This window comes from Ciconia boyciana, chromosome 2, assembly GCF_034638445.1.
Source record: "Ciconia boyciana chromosome 2, ASM3463844v1, whole genome shotgun sequence".
NCBI classification, from domain to species: Eukaryota; Metazoa; Chordata; class Aves; order Ciconiiformes; family Ciconiidae; genus Ciconia; species Ciconia boyciana.
The window spans coordinates 119,883,215-119,903,804 of record NC_132935.1 but is presented as its reverse complement, the minus strand read 5'-3'; the positions used below and the strand labels follow the sequence as shown (position 1 = coordinate 119,903,804).

At 37.4% G+C, this 20,590-nt stretch overlaps 1 protein-coding gene across 3 annotated transcripts in view; it reads right to left on the bottom strand.

Annotated features, from left to right (window-relative positions):
• Nucleotides 1-20,590, bottom strand: part of LARS2 (leucyl-tRNA synthetase 2, mitochondrial) — a 92,956-nt gene that overhangs the window by 33,139 nt on the left and 39,227 nt on the right. For all 3 annotated transcript variants that reach the window (XM_072853788.1, XM_072853789.1, XM_072853790.1), the window contains exons 8-13: nucleotides 16,944-17,051; nucleotides 15,227-15,386; nucleotides 9,382-9,486; nucleotides 6,287-6,402; nucleotides 5,015-5,298; nucleotides 1,668-1,766 (exon numbers count right to left, since the gene is read on the bottom strand). In XM_072853788.1, the coding sequence (XP_072709889.1) occupies nucleotides 1,668-1,766; nucleotides 5,015-5,298; nucleotides 6,287-6,402; nucleotides 9,382-9,486; nucleotides 15,227-15,386; nucleotides 16,944-17,051 (872 nt within the window). The remainder of the gene's footprint in view (nucleotides 1-1,667; nucleotides 1,767-5,014; nucleotides 5,299-6,286; nucleotides 6,403-9,381; nucleotides 9,487-15,226; nucleotides 15,387-16,943; nucleotides 17,052-20,590) is intronic.

Below are 20,590 nucleotides of genomic sequence, written 5' to 3'. Positions count from 1 at the left end.
ACTGCTTCATTAAATATTGTTATGTCTCCTGTAATGGGCTCCTACCTTCAAAGTACCATTTGTATGTATGTTCTTTAATGTATGCTTTATGGCCCCGTTCTAACAAATCCACTTGTTTTGTCAGCTTGTTTGATTATTCCATGTGTAATTTTTGTAATAGCAACACTTTTTTCCTCAGAGATGAGCCCAGAAGCAAATCATGGATCTGTGATTCATGTCTTTAGTGGAACAAATCAAAACTAACTTGTTCACAGGGTTCCAAAATCGACAGAGTAATTCTCCCAAATTCTAGACCGTGAAACATGACTTATGGAAATAAAGGGTTTACGTATACCCAGCTTAGCTAAAAAAACCCCAAATAAATAAATCCAACAGAGGTAGTGATCTAGTGCAGAAGTTCATAAAGATGTTATTTCAATATAAAACAGATTTAGCTACACTAAGCTGTTACTTCAACAGCTGGATGTTACATCTGACTATTTCATCTTCAACTTCTGGAAAAGTCCCTCTTGTCCATGCACAAAAATACATTTTAAACTGTCACTAGAGAGGAAGCAGTCTGCATAACTTAATAATATTAATAATAAATTCACATATCACTAGAAAATAATTGAAATTAATGTCAAATACAAGTGTTCACAGAAGATATTTCTTTAGTTTAACTAAACTGGTGCTGCCAATATAAAAAAAAAAGTAATTGGCCCAGCTATACTATATCATTTGGTATGTAGTATGTACCCAGCCACTGCTCCGGACAACAAATAAATAAATAAATCCCCAAACAGCCCTACATGTCTTATCAATATCTAAAACATGCAACACTATCTTCCTCAGACTATATAGTAGAGCTGTTCCACTAATTCCTCTTTGGAAAAACCGGTGCAATCAGCAGCGCTACCACAGGCAGACTATGAAGCAGAAAAACAGCTAAATAACTACATCTGTCTTCTCACACTCTCCATGCTGCAGCCACTAATACACAGCACATGAAAAATCTCCTTTCATTAATTATGCATATAGTCGAAGTGCCGACACAGCAGGAGCTTGCTGCGATGCCACTTCACTTTAGGTCTGCGCACAAGGAAGTAGCATGAGTTACTAGAATGCAAAAGGAGAGAAATGAGGGTGCTGTTCTTGGCAGCTGGATGTTACACCGGCCTATTCCTCTTCTTACCGGCGGAAAAGCAATGTCTGTCCACACACTGAAATACTCAGTGTATTGCCAGGGAGGGTACACTCCATGCAACTTCCCACAGTCTCAGAGAGAGTCATGGTAGGTTGTCGTTCTTCATGGCATCCTCCACTGAGGACTATCTTCAGCTCCTCAGCTGAACATTTCCTCTGTACCCTGCCCCATAATGCCCTTTCATGCAAACTTCTGCCCCTTGCCTTGTCGCTCCTGTGCTTACACAGTTGTGTCTACGCATCCTGCTCTTGTAGATCTCCTGCCATGGGAGCAACCAAATGCCACATTTGTGGAGCAATTCCTAGTCTACCCTCTGCTGCGCTCAGGCCAGAGCACGGGCACAAAATTGGGGCAGCCCAGGGGTTTACGCTGCCATCTGCAAAGGCGGTTAGAAGCTAAAAGCACCAGAGTGTCTGGCCTCTCTTCCCTTCCATTCTGTGAAGCGGGGCCCACCCGATGGCCCTGCGCCGGCAGCCCTCACCTGTCCATGTTGTGAGGGTCAGTGTACCTCAGGTAGTACCAAGCGGAATCAACAAATGTATCCATAGTATCGATTTCCCGCCGTGCTGCTGCCTTACACCTGAGCAAGAGAGACGGAGAAAAGATATTTTTAGGTAAGTGACAAGCTTGGAAAAAAAACAACCGTGTATGTACAGAGTGGCCATGAAGACATTGAAAAATGAACAAGTCTGAACAGTCTGAAGACTGGTATGTTCAGAAGAAGCCCAACAGAACTAACAGGGCCCACTCTCCTTCCCTCTCCCTCCCAAACCAAACAAAATGCAAACTAAAAAGAAGCCTGAACAGCTATAACATCCAGCAATAGCAGAAGACGCACCACACCAGACAGCCCTCTCCATCATATGTTCCCGGAATTTTTTAGAATTGCCATTTTAAAAGAAACAAAGCAAGTCTTAAAGCACAGAGAAGCGTACTTTGCCATAAAGTTAGTGGGAACTCAATATATATCACACTCGTTAGGTACCAGCAGACAAATAATTTTATAAACATTCAGCAGACGGAGCAGGTGGTTGCCTCTCTGATTGTACAAAAAGGTCTTTGTAGATTCCATTTTTCATCTCTAGAAAAAATGAAGTTAGTTTAATTTCAGCTTTCACTGAGATGTAGCAAATCTCTTCTAGACCCTGTAGCACAATTTTAATTTGTGATTACTGCAAATCAGTTTTTGCTAGGAGTTACATTGGCAGCCTTGAGAAACAGTTTTTAAATACATTTTAGAAGCTCAGGTTACTTGCTGCTAGTTTCTCCCTGAATATAAATTATTTGTTTGTAGGAGCCAATAATCACATTTAATAAAATTCCACTTGTTGTAAACTCTTACTGTTAAAACAATGGGATTATTCGAATATAAATGAAACTTTGCAACCTGTGACAAACTTGCACATAAATACCACTGGCTATATGTAAGAAATGTATGCAATTTATAAATGTATGTAAATTTAAATGTATTTATACGTATAATAAATATACGTAATAAATGGGCACTGGCTATTTAATATTTTCCAACTGCATATTTAGTCTGTGATCAGACTTGATAACTGAGCTGCAACATGTATCTGCCTGTCTGCCTGACACTTCAGCTTGGCTTGCTGAGACAAGTTTAGGAGAGTATCACCAATTAACATTTTCCTTCTCTCTGTCTCTGCCCCAGGTCCTTCTCTACCAGCAAGTTTTTCTTTCAATGGGAATGGTGTAGTAAAGAAATTTTACCTCTAACTGCTTTTTAATACAGAATAACCATTTTATTAAACTGTACATATAAGCAGAGACTTGGCCAATGTAAAATAATACTGTATTATACTGAAACAGAATGGCTTTTCAGTCAGAAGCAAGAATACTTTACAGTCATTGAACCATAATTATATCTGCTTCATGCCTCTGATGTTGCCTGTACTGTAAATGGACACGGCTCATTGAGACACAGACAGCACGAGCATCTTTCAAAATTTATACAACAGGCACAATACTGTAATCTCATTAGACGATCTTCAGACAACTAACACGATTACCTGGACTTGTGTAACAATGAATAACTTGGGCATCTCTTCCCATTTATGACTGCTTACATTATTGTCACTCAAATACTCACAGACTTTTGTATCTTTCCATCTTGCTTTCCTTATTAATTCTAGATATTAAGTGCAACTAATGAAAAAAAACTATTACTGGAGAGAAGGACTAAAGGAAGAGATGACGTAATTTCTTGGGGGAAGGAAAACCAAGGAAGGCTGCACACACAAAGGCAATAGCTCAAAGGATTTGAAACTGTAGCAGACATATGGATGAGCAATAGTGAAGATAGCTGTCAAATAGGTAGGAATTAAGAAGCCAAATAAAGGTGAGAATTAAAAAAATTAATTTCAGCAAACTACTACATTTTAGGCTAAGAAACTAATCCTGTACACCTTTATTTCTGACTAAACAAATGCCCTTGATTAACTTCTAGGTAGGGCAGCCACAATAAATATCTAGGAACCATAAGGATTTGCTATACATTAAAAGAACCTTGTTGCCTTGTAAACAACAAAATTTTTTTTTTATTAAGGTCAGGAGGAAGCCAGGAGTGCAGACAGCGACTTTCAGTAACATCAGGAAAAATTTTCAGTTCAAATTAGGAATTGTAGACCAAGGCATTTGTAGGGATTTTACTAAACCTGTGGATCTTGTTTAGTAAGGCTTCCCTGCAAGAGTCACGCTTTAAAATACACTAACTATATGTAATTTAAATAGGCATATCTGAGAAGAAATTTTCTATGCAGAAACATGGAAGTAAATGTGTGGTTTACATAAAATAGATGTTATCAACAAAGGTGAAAATACATGTTGCCAGAGAACCACAGAACTGCTGTGCATCAGCTACCTAATTAGAAACGAAAACCACACTGATATTCTAGCCTGCAAATGTTAAAATACAGTGAGATGTTATGAAACTGCTGCGTTATCAATGAGAGCCCTAATGCCATTTATATGTCTGATTCCCCTGCCTGGCAGCCTGATAACGTACTTCCCATTTGGTCAGTTTGTTAGCAGCAGCATTGCATTGCACTGCTGATGAAAATCTTGTCTGGAATAACTCATGTTCCACCAGTTCTTCTGCAGAACCTGTACGCAAATTCCAGTGTACAGAGTATCTAAGCAGCCCTCATGATTAGACAACTGATTTTCATGACACATCTCTCACTACTTAATTTAGGCTGTTCTATTTCTTAAACAGCTGGACTACAAACAATAAAGATTACAACACTGACAAGATGCATATACTTAGTATCTCCTTCAATCTGAATTACATGCTGTCATCTCTAATATACAGTGAATGTGATTCTTCATGATAAAGAATTATATAGCTGAGGAAACACTTTATTGTTGGACTATTGCTAAGAAAATGAACACAATGTTAGTTTCCTTCAGAAAAGGAAATAATTCAATAATCACTATAAGCTTTATAGGAACTCTGCTGGTGAAAGATAATGAAATTTCTTGTAGTAAATGAAGTGAGAAATACTGTTAAGAAATGGAGGGCAGGGAGAAAATAATTCTCTTTTCCCTTTTTCTTTTCTCCAACTTAAAAACAGTGAGCTTTGCTTCAGCTTGTTTATGAAGAAATAGCAGTGGCTGTCTGTGTTGCTAAAAAGGAGTTTTACAGAGTATATAAGAAAAAAACCCCTACACTGGATCAGACTAAACATCATTCTGGAGTAGTATCCTGGCTCACAGTGGTCAGTCGTCAACACTTAGGGAAAGAGCACAAGAAACAGGCAGGCACAAAGTGATCTCTCCCAGTCTGCAGTAAATGCAGCATTGGCTTACCTCGGACAAGAACAGTTCACCCATTCTGAAGCAGTTTCTAAAGGTGAGGCTCCCTTTCCCGTGAAGGTGGTTACACTGGGCAACACCACAGGTAAGTCTTCATAAGGTACAGGGACAGCGCCACATGTCTGGCAGTGAATGATAGGAATAGGTGTTCCCCAGTACCGCTGTCGAGATATTAACCAGTCTCTTAATTTGTCACTCGTTAGGTCTCCACCTATTCCTTTATTTTTGGCCTGCTGGGTAATAGCTTTTAAAGCCTCCTGACGAGTCATGCCTGTGATCTGATTAAAAAAAAAAGAGAAGCAGAAGAAGAAAGAAAAATGTATTATTTGCTGTCAGTGAAAATGCAAGAACAGACAAAAAAGTCACAAAAGCAATTTCTGAGAGTCAAAGTTTATGAGCCTCATATTAATTTTCCCCTTCCCGCTGCTTAACATCCTTCTATCCAAGAGACTATTCACATACCAGTTACTTGATTCATTTAAACCCTCTCAATCAAAGCGTAATGTTCTGAGGGCCTGAATAGAACAAGGCTGAGAAAGAGTCCTGTAGACCCCTTCAGCCTTTATTGTCAGATAGTTGCATTTAACTGCTGATATTTTAATCAACTGCTGTATGCTGAAACTTCCAGAATATCACCAACACAAGGTGAAGACTGAAGAAATGTGGGTGGTGAAACAGCTTGCTTTCTCCTGCATTCATTTGGGGTTTTTCTATTCTTGCTTTCAGATACATCTTAACCACTTAGACCCTACCTGTCATGTAACAGAATATGAGCTTTGTGTCTGCTATCAAATGCATCTTTTCAAGAGCTGTAACACCATATACATTTTATATTTAAATATAAGATTCCTATGTCACTTCAGTCAGATATGTTACCAGAAAGGCTTGCGCCACATTTCAATGAATATGTGGAAAAAGGACTAATATATCAATATTTAGCTTAAAAATGTATTGAGATGATGAAATAAGAATAAACTTTTAACATAGGATCAATTATTCAGTTTCCATTATAAAACTCAGACCAATACTGTAGCTTCTTCTCCTGCACAAAAGGAAAAAACCCTCATTTTATTGCTACAGAAGAGCCAACATATTTAATCATTTAATTATTCCTAGAAATTTGGTAGCATAAGCCTGGCTTGATTCTTAAAAAAAAAAAAAAAAAAAAAGCCTTTAAACATACAAAGTATCTGGCAGTCTTGAGAAAACAGATTTCGTTTGCATTGTTTTTGCAAGTTGGAAAGAACTCCATACTTGTATACCCACCTCCCTAGAATTAATTAATTTCTCCAAACCATTTGGCAATGTTTCAATGACCTCAGTGAAAGAAATGCCCAGATTCTTAGCTACTGCAGCATCTTCTGCACTTGTGCTAGGTATTCCTGGGGATGGAGGGAAGTGAAATAAAAAAAGAAAATTTATTCTGGGATTGACTAACATGGATATAAATCATCAATCTGAGGATAAAACATTTTATTTCTATGACACTCTCTTTATAATGACTTATGTTTGCCCAAAATAATTTAAAAATCTAAGAACAATAAAAATGTTTTAATGTTCTTTAAGCAGTGAAATTCAAGCAGCAATAATTACAAACACATTTTCTCTGTTTCTCTGTAATCCAAGTATTAATCAATGTCCCACCACAGAAAAGGCTGAAAATCAGATGGTTCAGAAAAAGCCTAAAAGTAAAGCTACAAAATTTGCATAAATAATAAGATTTTCAATACAATTATATTATCTAAATATAATACATTTAAATAGTACAAATTTAAATTCTATTTGCTAATATGAGAAACAAATACTAAACAAACAGCCTAAATAGTCCTCTTGTTTCAATAGTAAATTTAATCTCTTTTTAATTTCACAGTTTATTAAAATGTACCACAACACTACAGTCTCTAACATTACTATCCCTTTAACTTATTATGAAAGACAAGATTTGTCTACTCTCACAAAAACAATTCAAATAACATCAATTTTCTATTCAGTATATAACTACTGAGAGCACTTCCTACTGCTGTTCAAGTCAGTTACAGAAGTCACAGTATTTAAGGCCCCTGACGCTATCTTTCCCTTTGCGTGTTATTATTTGGGTCAGTCATACATCTTGAATACAAGTTCCTCTTCTAAGCCACATAGACTTCTTTTTATTATAGCAATTTACCAGCACCATTAAATGACACATGATCTTTAAATATTTCTTACTCATATTGATAGATGATGACATCTTCCCTCTGATTTTGCTGCATGTATTTTGAAAGATACTTTGTTCTACTTTGGAGGACTACCTTTTAGGGCGAGATAAGAAATTTCTTGACTTTATCATCACATGTATTCTGAAATAACATTGAGATACTAACAGATTTATTATTTCCACAGGGAGATACATCTTTCTGCATATTTTTTTCCTTTCAGTGATAATTTATTTAATATTTTGAACAAACTTGCACAATTGCTGTCATCTGTAAAAGGCAAAGAAAGTTGTTTCAACAAGCCAATGCCAACATTAGGTTGGTGAAAACTACAGACAAAAACTCTCAAAATATGCTGAGCACATTAGAATTATTCACGTACAAACTACTTCGTTCAAAACCAGTTTAACAATTGTCTTTGTTCAGGCAGTGAAATGCCTGCTACACATTAACTCTGTCAATACATGGAAGTTTGGAAGCAGATAACTAAAGAAAACCAAGCAAAACTGCCCTGTGACAAATAACTCCCTAACTAGCAAAATACGTAATCACTATTTAATCTTTCCAGCAGATGTATGCTTTTGCCATTTCAAGGGCCTATTATAGAATAATGTATGTATCTTAATTTGTCAGAGAGCCCTGCAGCCTGCAACAGGTGGCTTCACAATATGCTCTACAAATGGAAAAAAGGCGAGCCCCACTTTTTGGTCTTCTTTCTTTTGAAAAGATGATGCTATTAATGTACATTCGCAAAGCTCAACAGCTGGCAGCCAGAACTTCCCGGGAAGAGTTGGGCTGTTTCCAGCGGACATAAGGCCAAGGTACATGCCAGTGAGCAAGCTGGAAGCTTTTAATGAAAAATATGATTAGGTATCTCAATTATTTGGCTTCTCTTACACGAGCAGAGCTTCTGGTTCTCAAAAACAGATTCATTCCTAAGTGTAAGATGCAGGGATGTTGTAAGGAAGGTATAGAGCCCAAGTGAATAATTTCTATTAGCCTTGTGAGGGTCATCCAAGACATTTTTGCAGTGTCAGCTGGTTTTATTCAGTCCAGTTGTTGTGCAGGAACAGCCAACATTGGCAGTGGCGTAGAGAAGAAAGGAGTAGCTCCAGGGCAGGAAAGAAGTATCAACAACAGGGAGGCAACAAAAGGGACTTAAGGGATAAGGATGTAGTGGAAAGGGGGAAGAAGAGATAAAGAACTTCCTATTAGGACTGGCACAGAACATGGCCTACTCATCGCAGCTGGGATGAAACCACAACAAAACACAACAGTAAACAAAAAGCTTGGTGGATGCTACTGATGAAGATACACTTTGCAGATTAAAATGGACACAATTTCTAAAAGTTAGTGTAATTTCTAATTTTACTTAGAAGGACAGTCACATCATCTAACCATAGGTACTTAACTGCCTAAGTTGAGGGGCTAGGCTCCCTATGCAGGAAAGGAGTAAGACAAGCTGCTCCACAGGATGACTTTGAGAAGAGAAGCCCACTCCAGGTGATTTAGAGTATCCTCTAGCAATGCCCTTCCCCCTCCGTTTATGGATGCTCAATCCTAAATTACGTGCGTAAATTATGGGAATGCTTCCTTTAAGAGATAAAGGGTCCAAGATAAGTGTCCAAGACTACCTGAATAGAATTATTACCTATTCTGATTTATTTTACTGATCTCGAGACAAATATTATCAGATAAAAGTAAAACTTGGAAGTTTCATACATTTACTGTCTGAAACATTTCTCTATAAGGATGCACATAATTTATGTATACATAAGATAAAAAACAAGCTAAAAGTTTGGGTTGTTTGCAAAATGTTTATGTCAAACAATGGTACAGTTCTGTTTTGATTAAGGATGGTGAGAGACAGCCAAATACACATGCACTGTAGTTAATCAACCCTCTTAAGATATGCAGATCCTCAAATTCAGCTCATTTTATAGTATTTCCATTAAAATTTATCATCCTGTAAATCTCTCCCCCAGACAGATTCCACATAGCTACTTTTCCCTTCCTTCTTGACTAATGAAGAACAGTAATGAAGAACAGGATTCCAAAGTCCAGAAGAGAGCCATCAAGTTCAAAGATTTGTCGCAACAGTATCTGATGCTCCAACACAGCAATTGAAAACTACACTATTTCAACTACGCATTAAATGTCACATACCTATTTTAGTATCGATAAAATTCTCAAAATTGGTTTTTGCTGAGATGACTACAGGAATCTCCTGATTGGTAAGCAAATTCACAGCTGTCACTGAAGTAAGTGAGTCTGGAAACAAATGTAACGATCACAGTAAGTAAAGTATGACAGAAAATACACTAAGAACATTACTTACTATTAAAACTCAGTTTATGTTAAACATACATCAAATTTAAATTAGAATTTTGTTTAAATAAGAAAGAAAATGAAAAGCCTAATCACATATCTAAAAAGTTCAGATGTATTAAAATCTTCAGTAAGTCTGACTGATAAATTTTCATTATTAGAAAACATACTTACAACAAACACCTGAATAAAAACAGAGTAAGATCTGGACCATAATAAAAAAAATACTGAGTCCTTGACCACTATTTGTGTGCTGCAGAGTTGTATGAATTTGCTCTAATAAACCCTGAATTATATACTAACAGATATTACAAAACTAAGCAAAAAAAAATCCAGTTATTCAGATGAAACTGAAGGGGAGCATATATACTATGCTTATGATTTGCTTTCTTACAGAAGAACTACAAAGCATGAAAAATATTGACTAGTGTAAAAAAAGAAACCTAAATAACCAATTGATTTCCAAACAGAATATTCATATTCGTATTACAGATGAGGAACCTAATGTCCACAGGGAAGGGGAGGGAGAGGAGGAGAGAATCAAGGGTGATAAACTGAAATTGATTTACAATGTGTAGCTTTGGTGGCTCGTCAAGAAGAAAATCAAACCTGAATACTCCAAGTTTTAAGGATTCAAACCCCACATCTCAATTTGGACCTGTTTCTAACTTTTTCAGTTTATGATAATTAAAATAATTAAATAATTAAAATAATTAAAATACAGGCTGCTAAGAGCTTCCTTTCACCTATCTTCATAGCTAAGCTGAGGAAAGTCTCAGTGTTGTATTGCTACACACCAAATAACACCATTTTAGAGAACAGGGCTACTATATCTCATCAGTCTTGTTAACACAAACAATATATTCATTTATTTCTGATTACTTTACAAATTTCAGGTCTCTGAGATACCCATATTCTAGATAAAATTTCTGACGTTCAAACCACTGCACATAGCTTTTCTCCTCTGTTTAGAAAATGTACAAAAGGAATCATTTCACTCTTTAAAAGCAACTAAGCAAAAAGCCTCATGAACAGGATGCTGAGTGGGTAGGACAGTCTGCTTTTAAAAATAACTTCTCTCTTCCACCCAGCAATAATTTTGATTTTATGCTGGAACCCAAAATAATAACTCCAGTTCATGAAGGCACTCTTTCTTTTGCTCATATCATTATTATAATAGCCATAAAGAGATGATATTACAGTTACAAAAGTAGAAGAATGTATGCATAGTATTATAATGAGATAATGAACAATGTAAGGATCAAATCTTTACCTCAGATACCTCACACTGACAAAACTAGAAGACTTACCAGATGCTAAATTAACATAAATTTTGCTCGGCTTAAAAAAAAAAGAGTGTTTGGAAACCAGTTACTCACATCTATTTAAATAATAATAGCCTAAAATACAGAGCTGTACTCCAAGAGTAAAGGTATTAGAACTTTAAGTTACTTTGCCATACAAGATCTTTTTTTTCCTCTCCTAGAAAACATAAAAACATACCCTCCTAATTATTTAAATGAGAACACAGTGAAGAAAGGGAGTTATAAGACTATCTCTGCTGAAAAGAAAACAATTAAAATTTTACTGTTACTGGTGAATGTTTTAAAAACATCTTGGTTAATGTGAAAATATGGTCTATCCAAGGCCATCAAAAATTTCTTTTTACTTAAATGCCATTGTGGGCCCTTCATATGTACCATGGCTGAAATGCAAATCTGAAAGTCCATGTAGAAATTCTTCTCCTTTATGTTCTCTTCTTTGGAAAATACCAGTCCATGCCTTTGAAACGCTCAAGAAATAGTAAGAAACATCAGCCAATTTCAACTGAAGAATGCATATAAGTATATTTATGAGTAGCAGGAGTACACAACAGTAGCAGAGTTATGATTCTGGAACTGTGTCAACTTTAAAGCCTCTTTTTCAAGGTCTTATGGCTGCCATTATTCCAGATGAGAGTTTCTTAATTTAGCTCAACCAAAAGGTGAAGCTTATTGTTAACAGACACAAAAAAAGCCTTTCAAGTATTTTCACATAAAAACAAAATAAAAAATATATTGTGGTCCTTATTAAAAACAAGTTTTGCACCTGTGTGGTCTGGCTTTGTGCTAAAGCTTAGATCTTAGATCCAACAAAGATACAGGCGTGTACATGGATGTGCGTTTCTGGGGTTAGTGCTTTGATTTGGCTGAATTGTAAAAACTGCGAATTTCTTCCTTTGTTCCTTAATACAAATTCTCCAAGCTTTGCTCAGCTCTGAGATAAGGGCTCTACATAATCAACACATTCAGGCTCCATTTTTTTCTGCTAGCAAGTGAACTTTATTAAGGTTATAGAAATGAAGCACTCAAAAATAAAGCAGGTTCTGTTCAACCATCACAATTTCCCACAAAATTCCTGCTTCATTGCTGTTGGCATCAGGTGTTTTATAGACAATGAAGCCACATGTTTACCAGTGAGGAAAAAGTAAATATTAAACACCAGCCTGAAGTGGAAACAAAAAATATATTCAGTATATTTTGTATTTACTCTTACAATTTTCAGGTTTTCCAAACAACAAAAAAATAGCAGGCCAGGTGTCCTGGTTTCATCTGAGATAGAGTTAATTTTCTTTATAGTGGCTGGTATGGGGCTATGTTTTGGATTTGTGCTGAAAACAGTGTTGATAATACAGAGATGTTTTAGTTGTTGCTGCACCAGTCAAGGACTTTTCAGCTTCCCATGCTCTGCCAGGTGCACAAGAAGCTGGGAGGGGACACAGCCAGGATAGTCGATCCAAACTGCCCAAAAGGCTATTCCATACCATATGATGTCATGCTCAGTATATAAAGCTGGGGAAGAAGAAGGAAGCGGGGACATTTGGAGTGATGGCATTTGTCTTCCCAAGTAACCATTACGCGTCATGGAGCCCTGCTTTCCTGGAGATGGCTGAACACCTGCCTGCCCATGGGAAGTAGTGAATGAATTCCTTGCTTTGCTTTGCTTGTGTGCGCAGCTTTTGTTTTACCTATTAAACTGTCTTTATCTCAACCCTCGAGTTTTCTTACTTTTGCTCTTCCGATTCTCTCCCCCATCCCACCAGGGGGGAGTGAGCGAGCGGCTGTGTGGTGCTTAGCTGCCGGCTGGGGCTAAACCACGACAGTCCTTTTTGGTGCCCAACGTGGGGCTTGAAGGGTTTGAGATAATGACAGATTTGATTGGAATGTGCCAGATAGAATTTATAGCTGTTATTGCTGTTTAGCTATTAGTCAGCAGGCTTCTGTGCTTGCCATAGGCTTGCTTGCCTTACTGTATGTTAGAGTCTAGGGCTCGTTAGTGGCTGCTTTTTGCTTTCACTGCTTGCCGTGCTGCTGTACTGCTGATCATCTTACTGTGCTGTGCCTGGGAACATTTTGATAACAGCAATGGCCTTGCGCCTGGGCTGGCAGATGGCCAGGACATCGCTGCTGTTTCTGTGCTGCTGTACTGGACAGGCTGGAACTCCGGTGTGAACTCGAGTCAAAGGGACTGTGACCTGTGGATGAATCCATGTGGGAGCAGGACACCCCGAAGCGTCTGTGCCTATGGATAAGCCCATGCCAGAGCAGGTATATCTTGAAATGTCTGTGGCCATGGTTATGTCTGTGCCACAGCAGGTATACCTCTGAAGGGATTGTGGCCCAAGGATAAGTCCATGCTGGATAAGGTGCACCTCGAAGCATCTGTGGCTGTGGATAAAGTCCATGCTGCAGCAGGTACACCTTGAAGCATCAGTGGCTGTGCATGAGGTCATGCTGGAGCAAGTTTACTTCTGAAGGTACTACATTCTGTGGATAAGTCCAAGCTGGAGCAGGGGCAAGGGGAGGAGTTCATTGCAATGTTAAACCTGATGGTCTGGTCCAAAGGGACCAGGGGTGGAGATTGTAATGGAAATACCTTTAAATTGTTGTATCCCGTGATTTGAGTTGCATGTTGTGGGAATTACTATAGCAGGAACCCCTTGTTGCTAGCCAGGCTAGGAGCAAGGGGAGGAGTTCATTGCAATGTTAAACCCTATAACCTGGCCCAAAAGGACCAGGGGTGGACAGTGTAATGGATATATCTTTAAATTGTTGTAACCCATGATTTGAGTTGCATGTTATAGGAATTACTACAGCCAGAACCACCTGAACCAATGGAGGAGAAGCATTACAAGAAGCAGTGCAAGTGCAGCAGTGACCTGACCTGAGCTGGCTTTGGTGCCCAATAACTCCAAGAAACACACCACCTCTCCTGTCCTGAGTAACAACCATAAGAGATGAAGCCCAAAGTCATGGACTGAATGAACTCAGTGGACATTTTGTGGACATTTATGGACATTTTACAAATATTTTGTTGGGGTGGTCCATAGACTAAGGGAATGATATGTGCGTATTATATCAAAGGATGGGAAGGGTGACGGTCGGTAATGAGAATGTATTGGATAATGTGAGACCTGAGCATGACGTAAATGGTATAGAATAAGGGGTGGAGACTGTCCTGGTTTCAGCTGAGATAGAGTTAATTTTCTTTATAGTAGCTGGTATGGGGCTATGTTTTGGATTTGTGCTGAAAACAGTGTTGATAATACAGAGATGTTTTAGTTGTTGCTGCACCAGTCAAGGACTTTTCAGCTTCCCGTGCTCTGCCAGGTGCACAAGAAGCTGGGAGGGGACACAGCCAGGATAGTTGACCCAAACTGACCAAAGGGCTATTCCATACCACATGACGTCATGCTCAGTATATAAAGCTGGGGAAGAAGAAGGAAGGGGGGACATTTGGAGTGATGGCATTTGTCTTCCCAAGTAACCGTTACGCGTGATGGAGCCCTGCTTTCCTGGAGATGGCTGAACACCTGCCTGCCCATGGGAAATAGTGAATGAATTCCTTGTTTTGCTTTGCTTGCGTGCGCAGCTTTTGCTTTACCTATTAAACTGTCTTTATCTCAACCCTCGAGTTTTCTTACTTTTGCTCTTCCACCGGGGGGGAGTGAGCGAGCGGCTGCATGGTGCTTAGCTGCCGGCTGGGGCTAAACCACGACACCAGGGATGCTAAATAAAGGCAGAATTGGTGGTAGGAGCCTTCAGGAAACCAATCAACACCAATTAAAGAATTACCTCTTATTTGTACCCTCTGTACAAGTCAGGACCTCCCACAGGGCTACTCTGAATTTACTCCATTAGAATCTTGTATTAACTAAGGATCTGCACAGCAGAGTATTGTTTGGCTATCTATCAATGATCCACTTTGCTATGTATTAATGATCTCTTGCCCTCTTTATATTCCCTATGACAGGAGGAGATCATCGTTGGTGCAAGAGTTGGTTCTGCTGTCTCTGTGCTAATGACAAATTACCATATAGCCATGAGATTTTCCAACGGGCTGACATAGTCAGAGTTGAACTATTCACTTCTGGTACATGAGGAAACAAGAAACTGTTCCTTTGCTTTTATATACTATGAAGTTTTATAGCCGTTATAAAAGGAAGAATTCTAATGTAGCTGCCGTTACTGTATCTGAAGCCAGGACAGGCTGATGTGATACTGTTTGACATATACATAGAATCAAAAGACCTGTTCCCTCTCAACAGGAACAGCTCATGCTCAGCTTGACACACATTCTCTGAAGATCATTCTCCAAAATTGTTACTCTTCTACAACAAAATGCAGCATGAGAAAAATATCACCTTTCCCTGGGATGAACTCCCTCTGAAAGACTTCCTTGAGACTGCTGTTCCCATGCAGCAGTCTGTGAGTCGGTAAGATACATAAATGGGAAGCTCCATAAATGGCTTCAGGCGTATAGGTGTAAGCTGCTAGCTTCTCTTCTGTTACTTTACCATTAACCTGAAAAAGATCAGAAAACATCCCCGATGAATTTATTTTTGTCTCCTTTGGAATTGCAGTGGTTTTAGATTCCGCTTGCTTTTTATGCAACTAACAAATATACATCACCCTGCAGAGATATACAATTCTGAATATCAAAGCCAGGTGCATTCCCACTATAGGGAGTTTCCAGAATCAAATCTTGACAAAATTTACTTTTAAGACCTTGAGAAAGTTGCTTTACAATCCTGCCTCAGTTTATCCAAATATATATAAAAATATTTATATTCTAAAATCGTATGTAATATTACATTGTGCTACTGAGCTAGATTCAATCCCTGGGTAAGTAAACTGGAATCCTTCTATTCCCTTTTAATATGCATGCCCTGTTTCCAAGAAACGGAAATGAGATGTTACCTCTGAAATCTAAAGAGAATTTAAGATTTTCTCAGCTACCAGGCTTTCCACCACACTTCTCTGATGAATTCAATGGTGCTACTTACGTACAGGAATAAAATAATAAAAGGTGGCACAACATTAAAACAACTGGACATAAAATCAGAGTAATAAACCCAGAAGACTGCTTAAGAATTATCACCCAGCACTATCAAAAGGCTTTATATTTTAGGTCAATTAACTGTGGAGTGTATGAGGGTCTTAGAAGGAGATTCTTCTACAACAGGTATTGATATACATTTGCAGAACCAATTGCCAAAAATAAATAAAAAAATGCACCTTCTAGCAGTGTGCAATTCAGAGGTATTAAGAAAGTTTAAGCTGTCTCAATTTGAGATTCCCCAAAATTCAGTATTTTAAAATAAGAAGTAACTTTTAAAATGTTAGACCAGAGTAAATAATAAATACAATGAGCACAATAAAGCTTTGAAGCCCAAGGGTTGAAATTCCATCAAGGTCTCTGAAAATCTCTTCTGTCACTACCATATTCAAAAAGCCTTTTGCATCTCTTCAGAAGGACTTCAGATTTTACCATTTTTCTCTAGATAATTATAACTCTCTTAAGGTTTCTCTTTTCTTCCTCTCCTTTCTTCCTATGCAGACTTCTCTGTAGCTTCATCACTACCTAATTGTCTGGTTTTCATTATTTTAATTACTGTATGTAATAAATGAAATAATAGACAAATGTCAGTAAGGTGGCTTGCCTGAGGTCAGTTTGGGTCTGACAGAGAAGGTGCTGTGCAGAGCAGAGCTAAAGCCCAGCTAGATCCTAGCTGACTTGTGCAGTGCCACTTGATACTGCTCTTGGTACTGCTCCCCTGAATGTCCTGGCTTTCAGGAATGCTTATTAGCTGGCATGTATTTTGGCACAAATACACACAGCCAATTTGCATCCGATGTCGCACTTGAACACACAAACCCTTTTCTAAGGAGGACAACAGGGAGTATCTCTTCAACCCACAAGTGGTGTTCTTCAGGATCTGTGCTGGTCTGGGCATGAACATATAATAATCTCTTTTAGTAGGTTTCAAACTTTTTAGATCTGAAAATCCATTCCCATCACGCATTTCAGGCATTGCAGAGAGCCCAACCAAGATAGCAGCATTGAAATTTCTGACTTACCTTTAGCAAGAAGTCAAGAGAGCATCCAACACAGTCACCTATCCAATTTGCTTGCATTTCTTTTATACCGTACCACTGGGGGAGATCGGACAAACCATCAAACATAGCCTGATGCAATAAAAGAAAGAATTAGAACATTCAGCTTTTGTAAGCATATAAATTAAGACTATGGGTTTAATTACAAACAACAGCAAAATTATAAGGTGCTGGTAAAAACACAGGAAGAGGTGTTTTTATACTGCTGCTGCCTCACATTCATCTCTCTGAGAATAGAATTAACATGGCACAAGCCAGAGGTATGACGTCTCCAACAGAGATCCTATTGTTATTAAAAGATGCCTTCCTTTTGAATGGACTAAGCCTTAAACACAGAACAAAACCCTTGGATGAAAACAAACACAGAAAATATTCCCAACAGGTGTAAATTGTGGAAAGTGTAAGTGACCTAATGAGCTGAACAAGACTACTGACACATAAGAGATGTGCTTGCAGGTATGAAGCCTGCATTTGGATTAGTTGTTCTAGACAACAGCCTGGAGATGGCAATCAGACAAAAGATGTTTACATGTCCTAAAATTTTCAAGCTCTGATTTAAAATGGCAAAATAGAGTTTTCAGCTGCCTATCTATTTTTCATATTTCATATTGATATTTTACCAAGCACAACAGGCTGTAAAATTGAGTGGGATCTTTAGGTGATACCATCCTGTAACAAACCCCAAAACCCCAAACTCCAAATCATAATAATAAGAGTTCATATTAAATTCAAAAAATATATAATATTATAATAATATAATAACAGTATAATATATTATGCAGCAGAGAAGAAATTAAGTGTTGGCTCCCTCATTAGCCATAATATCCAACAGCCAACCTGTAACTTCTATGTATATTTCTACTCAGCAAGAGATATATCCATATATTTACGTGCTTTCTGATGTGTGGCATGGAAGCATAACAGACTATTCCAAGTCAACTAATATTTGCCTAAACCATTTGAACAGTATGTTTTTAATAAAAAATATCTATAAAAAAGTAAAGGAGAAGACATACAAAGGGATGGATAACTCAAAGCTCCTCTCATTTTTCACTTCATAACACTTCACATTTGTGTTATGAATACTCCATGACTGTCCGAAATCTTTACTTTGGCAGAAGTACAGCCAGAGGCATGAGTCACTCAGACAGATGGTGGATATGCTGAACAATTACAGTTAAAAATCTAGGAATAAGGCAACATGTTGAATAATTTTTCCTTCAGCTGTGACTCCCAACATCAAACGTGCAAGCTCTTTATTATCTCATTAATTGCTAACAACCTGCAAGGATGGACAGTAGCTATTATGTGCCGCTCAAATTAAATAGTGGGTAGTTAGGTAATTAGTGAATATACAACTAATTCTTTTTAAACTGTGGTGTTTTAACTACATTCTTAAATATTTTCAGAGTGAGATGGATAAAAGACATTATAAGGATTACTTTCTAGTTACTGTTCTGTTGTATATCTATCATTCAAAATACAACAAAGGGCATATCCTTCATAAATCATAATATTACACCACCACTTGGGATTATTATTGCTTTCTACATCCTTAAGAATCAAATTAATTTTCTGATGATTTATAAATAAAAGAATGGTAAGGTTTTGGAAGGTTTCTAATCATACTGTAACTTTAATCAGTTGTAGCTCACAATTGCAAGTATACTATATCACAGAGAATTCCAAATTCTCATTATTCTCATTAATTTTAGTGTTGTAGAGACTACTGAGCTTTATCTGCCATGAATAATCCATGTACATATATACCTACCAAAGAATAATGAATAACTGGAGATATATATAGATATATATACACAATACTTGGATACATTCTTTGTAAGAATTTTATGCATTTTAGAAAGAATGAAATTGTGCCAATACACACAGAACTGTCTGGACACATCAGCAGATTTTTATAAATTCTCCTGCTTGGATATCCATCCTAATCTACATTACATTTTGCTGGCAGAAGCAGCTAAATGTGCATGTGCTCTACTGAAACTGTACAGTCTGTAATTGCTTGCCAGCAAAACTTTCTAGATGTTTTTTCACTGCAGGATTAATACATCAAGATCCTTAATACCAGTGTTATAATTATTTTAACTCTAGTTAGTTGGCCTTATTAGGAGCTATAGGCTACAGTTCGACTTAGCCCAATTCTTCTCTTGATAATGCAATTGCTTCATGCAGCTAAATACAGTAAGAGCCAACTTAGCTTCACCTGGACAAAGATAAAACTTACTCTGCATGATGACAGCCTAGCAGAGTTTGCAAACACAAACTCGTCACATCTTAATATGCACATGAATAGTAGTAGTATAGCATGATAAAAAAAAAAGCAACCAAAAGAAACTTAAAAAATTTTCAATATGGAATTATGATTCTCTGTTCTTTGTAATCAACACACTACTTTGGTTTCTTGTCAAGGCTACGAATAGCAGGTGAAGTAGAAAATGAACAACATGTAAAACACAAACACTTTACATAGTGTTACAGAGGCAAAAAATATACAGTATGTATATTGCTAGCACGTTAATAAGTGTTTCTGGATGGTAAATTAACCTAGGATACTCACTAACAGGAAAGTAGAAAAGCACATTAATTCTTACACACATTACTGCATTGTACATTCAAAATTCATCCATGCAAATTAGGAGGGTTTTAAAAATTGCTTAAGGGAAACCCTTTTAAAAAACTTTTTGTTTTCAAATCCAATTGCACTACACCCTGCAAAAACATAAATCTATAAATATATGTTAAAACTATTATTAATTTTTAAAAGTTATATGTAGCCTGTTTGGGTATACGAAACTTTTGAATTGAAGCTGACCAATGCTAGCATAGAAATTCCTGAATATTATAAGCTAGTGTTTGAAAAGTTAAATTTAACTCCATTAATTTTGCTTCCACTTTCTTTTTTAAAATCACTGCCACATTTGGTAAAACATCTTATGAATCATTAAAATAGTCCCATGAATTCTGCTCCAATTATTATTTTGCAATTACTGATATGATTCTTAAACAAAAATTCTGACCCTTAAGGGCACGTACATAACTTCTAGTCATCTGTGCCACAAGTTTGTTAACTAGGTAACACAGAAAAGACAATCAACAAGAAGATCCCCAGCACACAGGCAAATAAACAAAAGTAAAACCATTTTGGATTCTGCAAGGGACAAAGAACAACAGCAGCATCACAATCCAGTAAGCAGAGAGCGATAAACTTATCAAATAAATTGCATTTTCAAATTTCTGATGAGACTTAATAGTGAGAAACTCGGAAATGTTAGGTAGCAGAGTCTTTCTACTTTCATTTTTCATGGCTCAGGAAGAGACGATAAAACTTAAAACGCAACCATCTAATTACAGGAGAAATTACTCCCATCTTAATTAAACACAAGTCAAGCTAAAGCATAAATACATTTTGGCAGTCTTTCAGATCTAAAGATAGACAGACTCAGGAAAAAGCTAAAGAAATCAAAGCTACATTCAGGGATGAGAATGACTTCAAGGCTCTTACACCTTTAGGAAAGTTTGACTTAAAGTGCTGGAGAAGTTGAAGATTCAGGATAAACTAATGTTTCACAGGACTGCTTTACTCTTTCAGA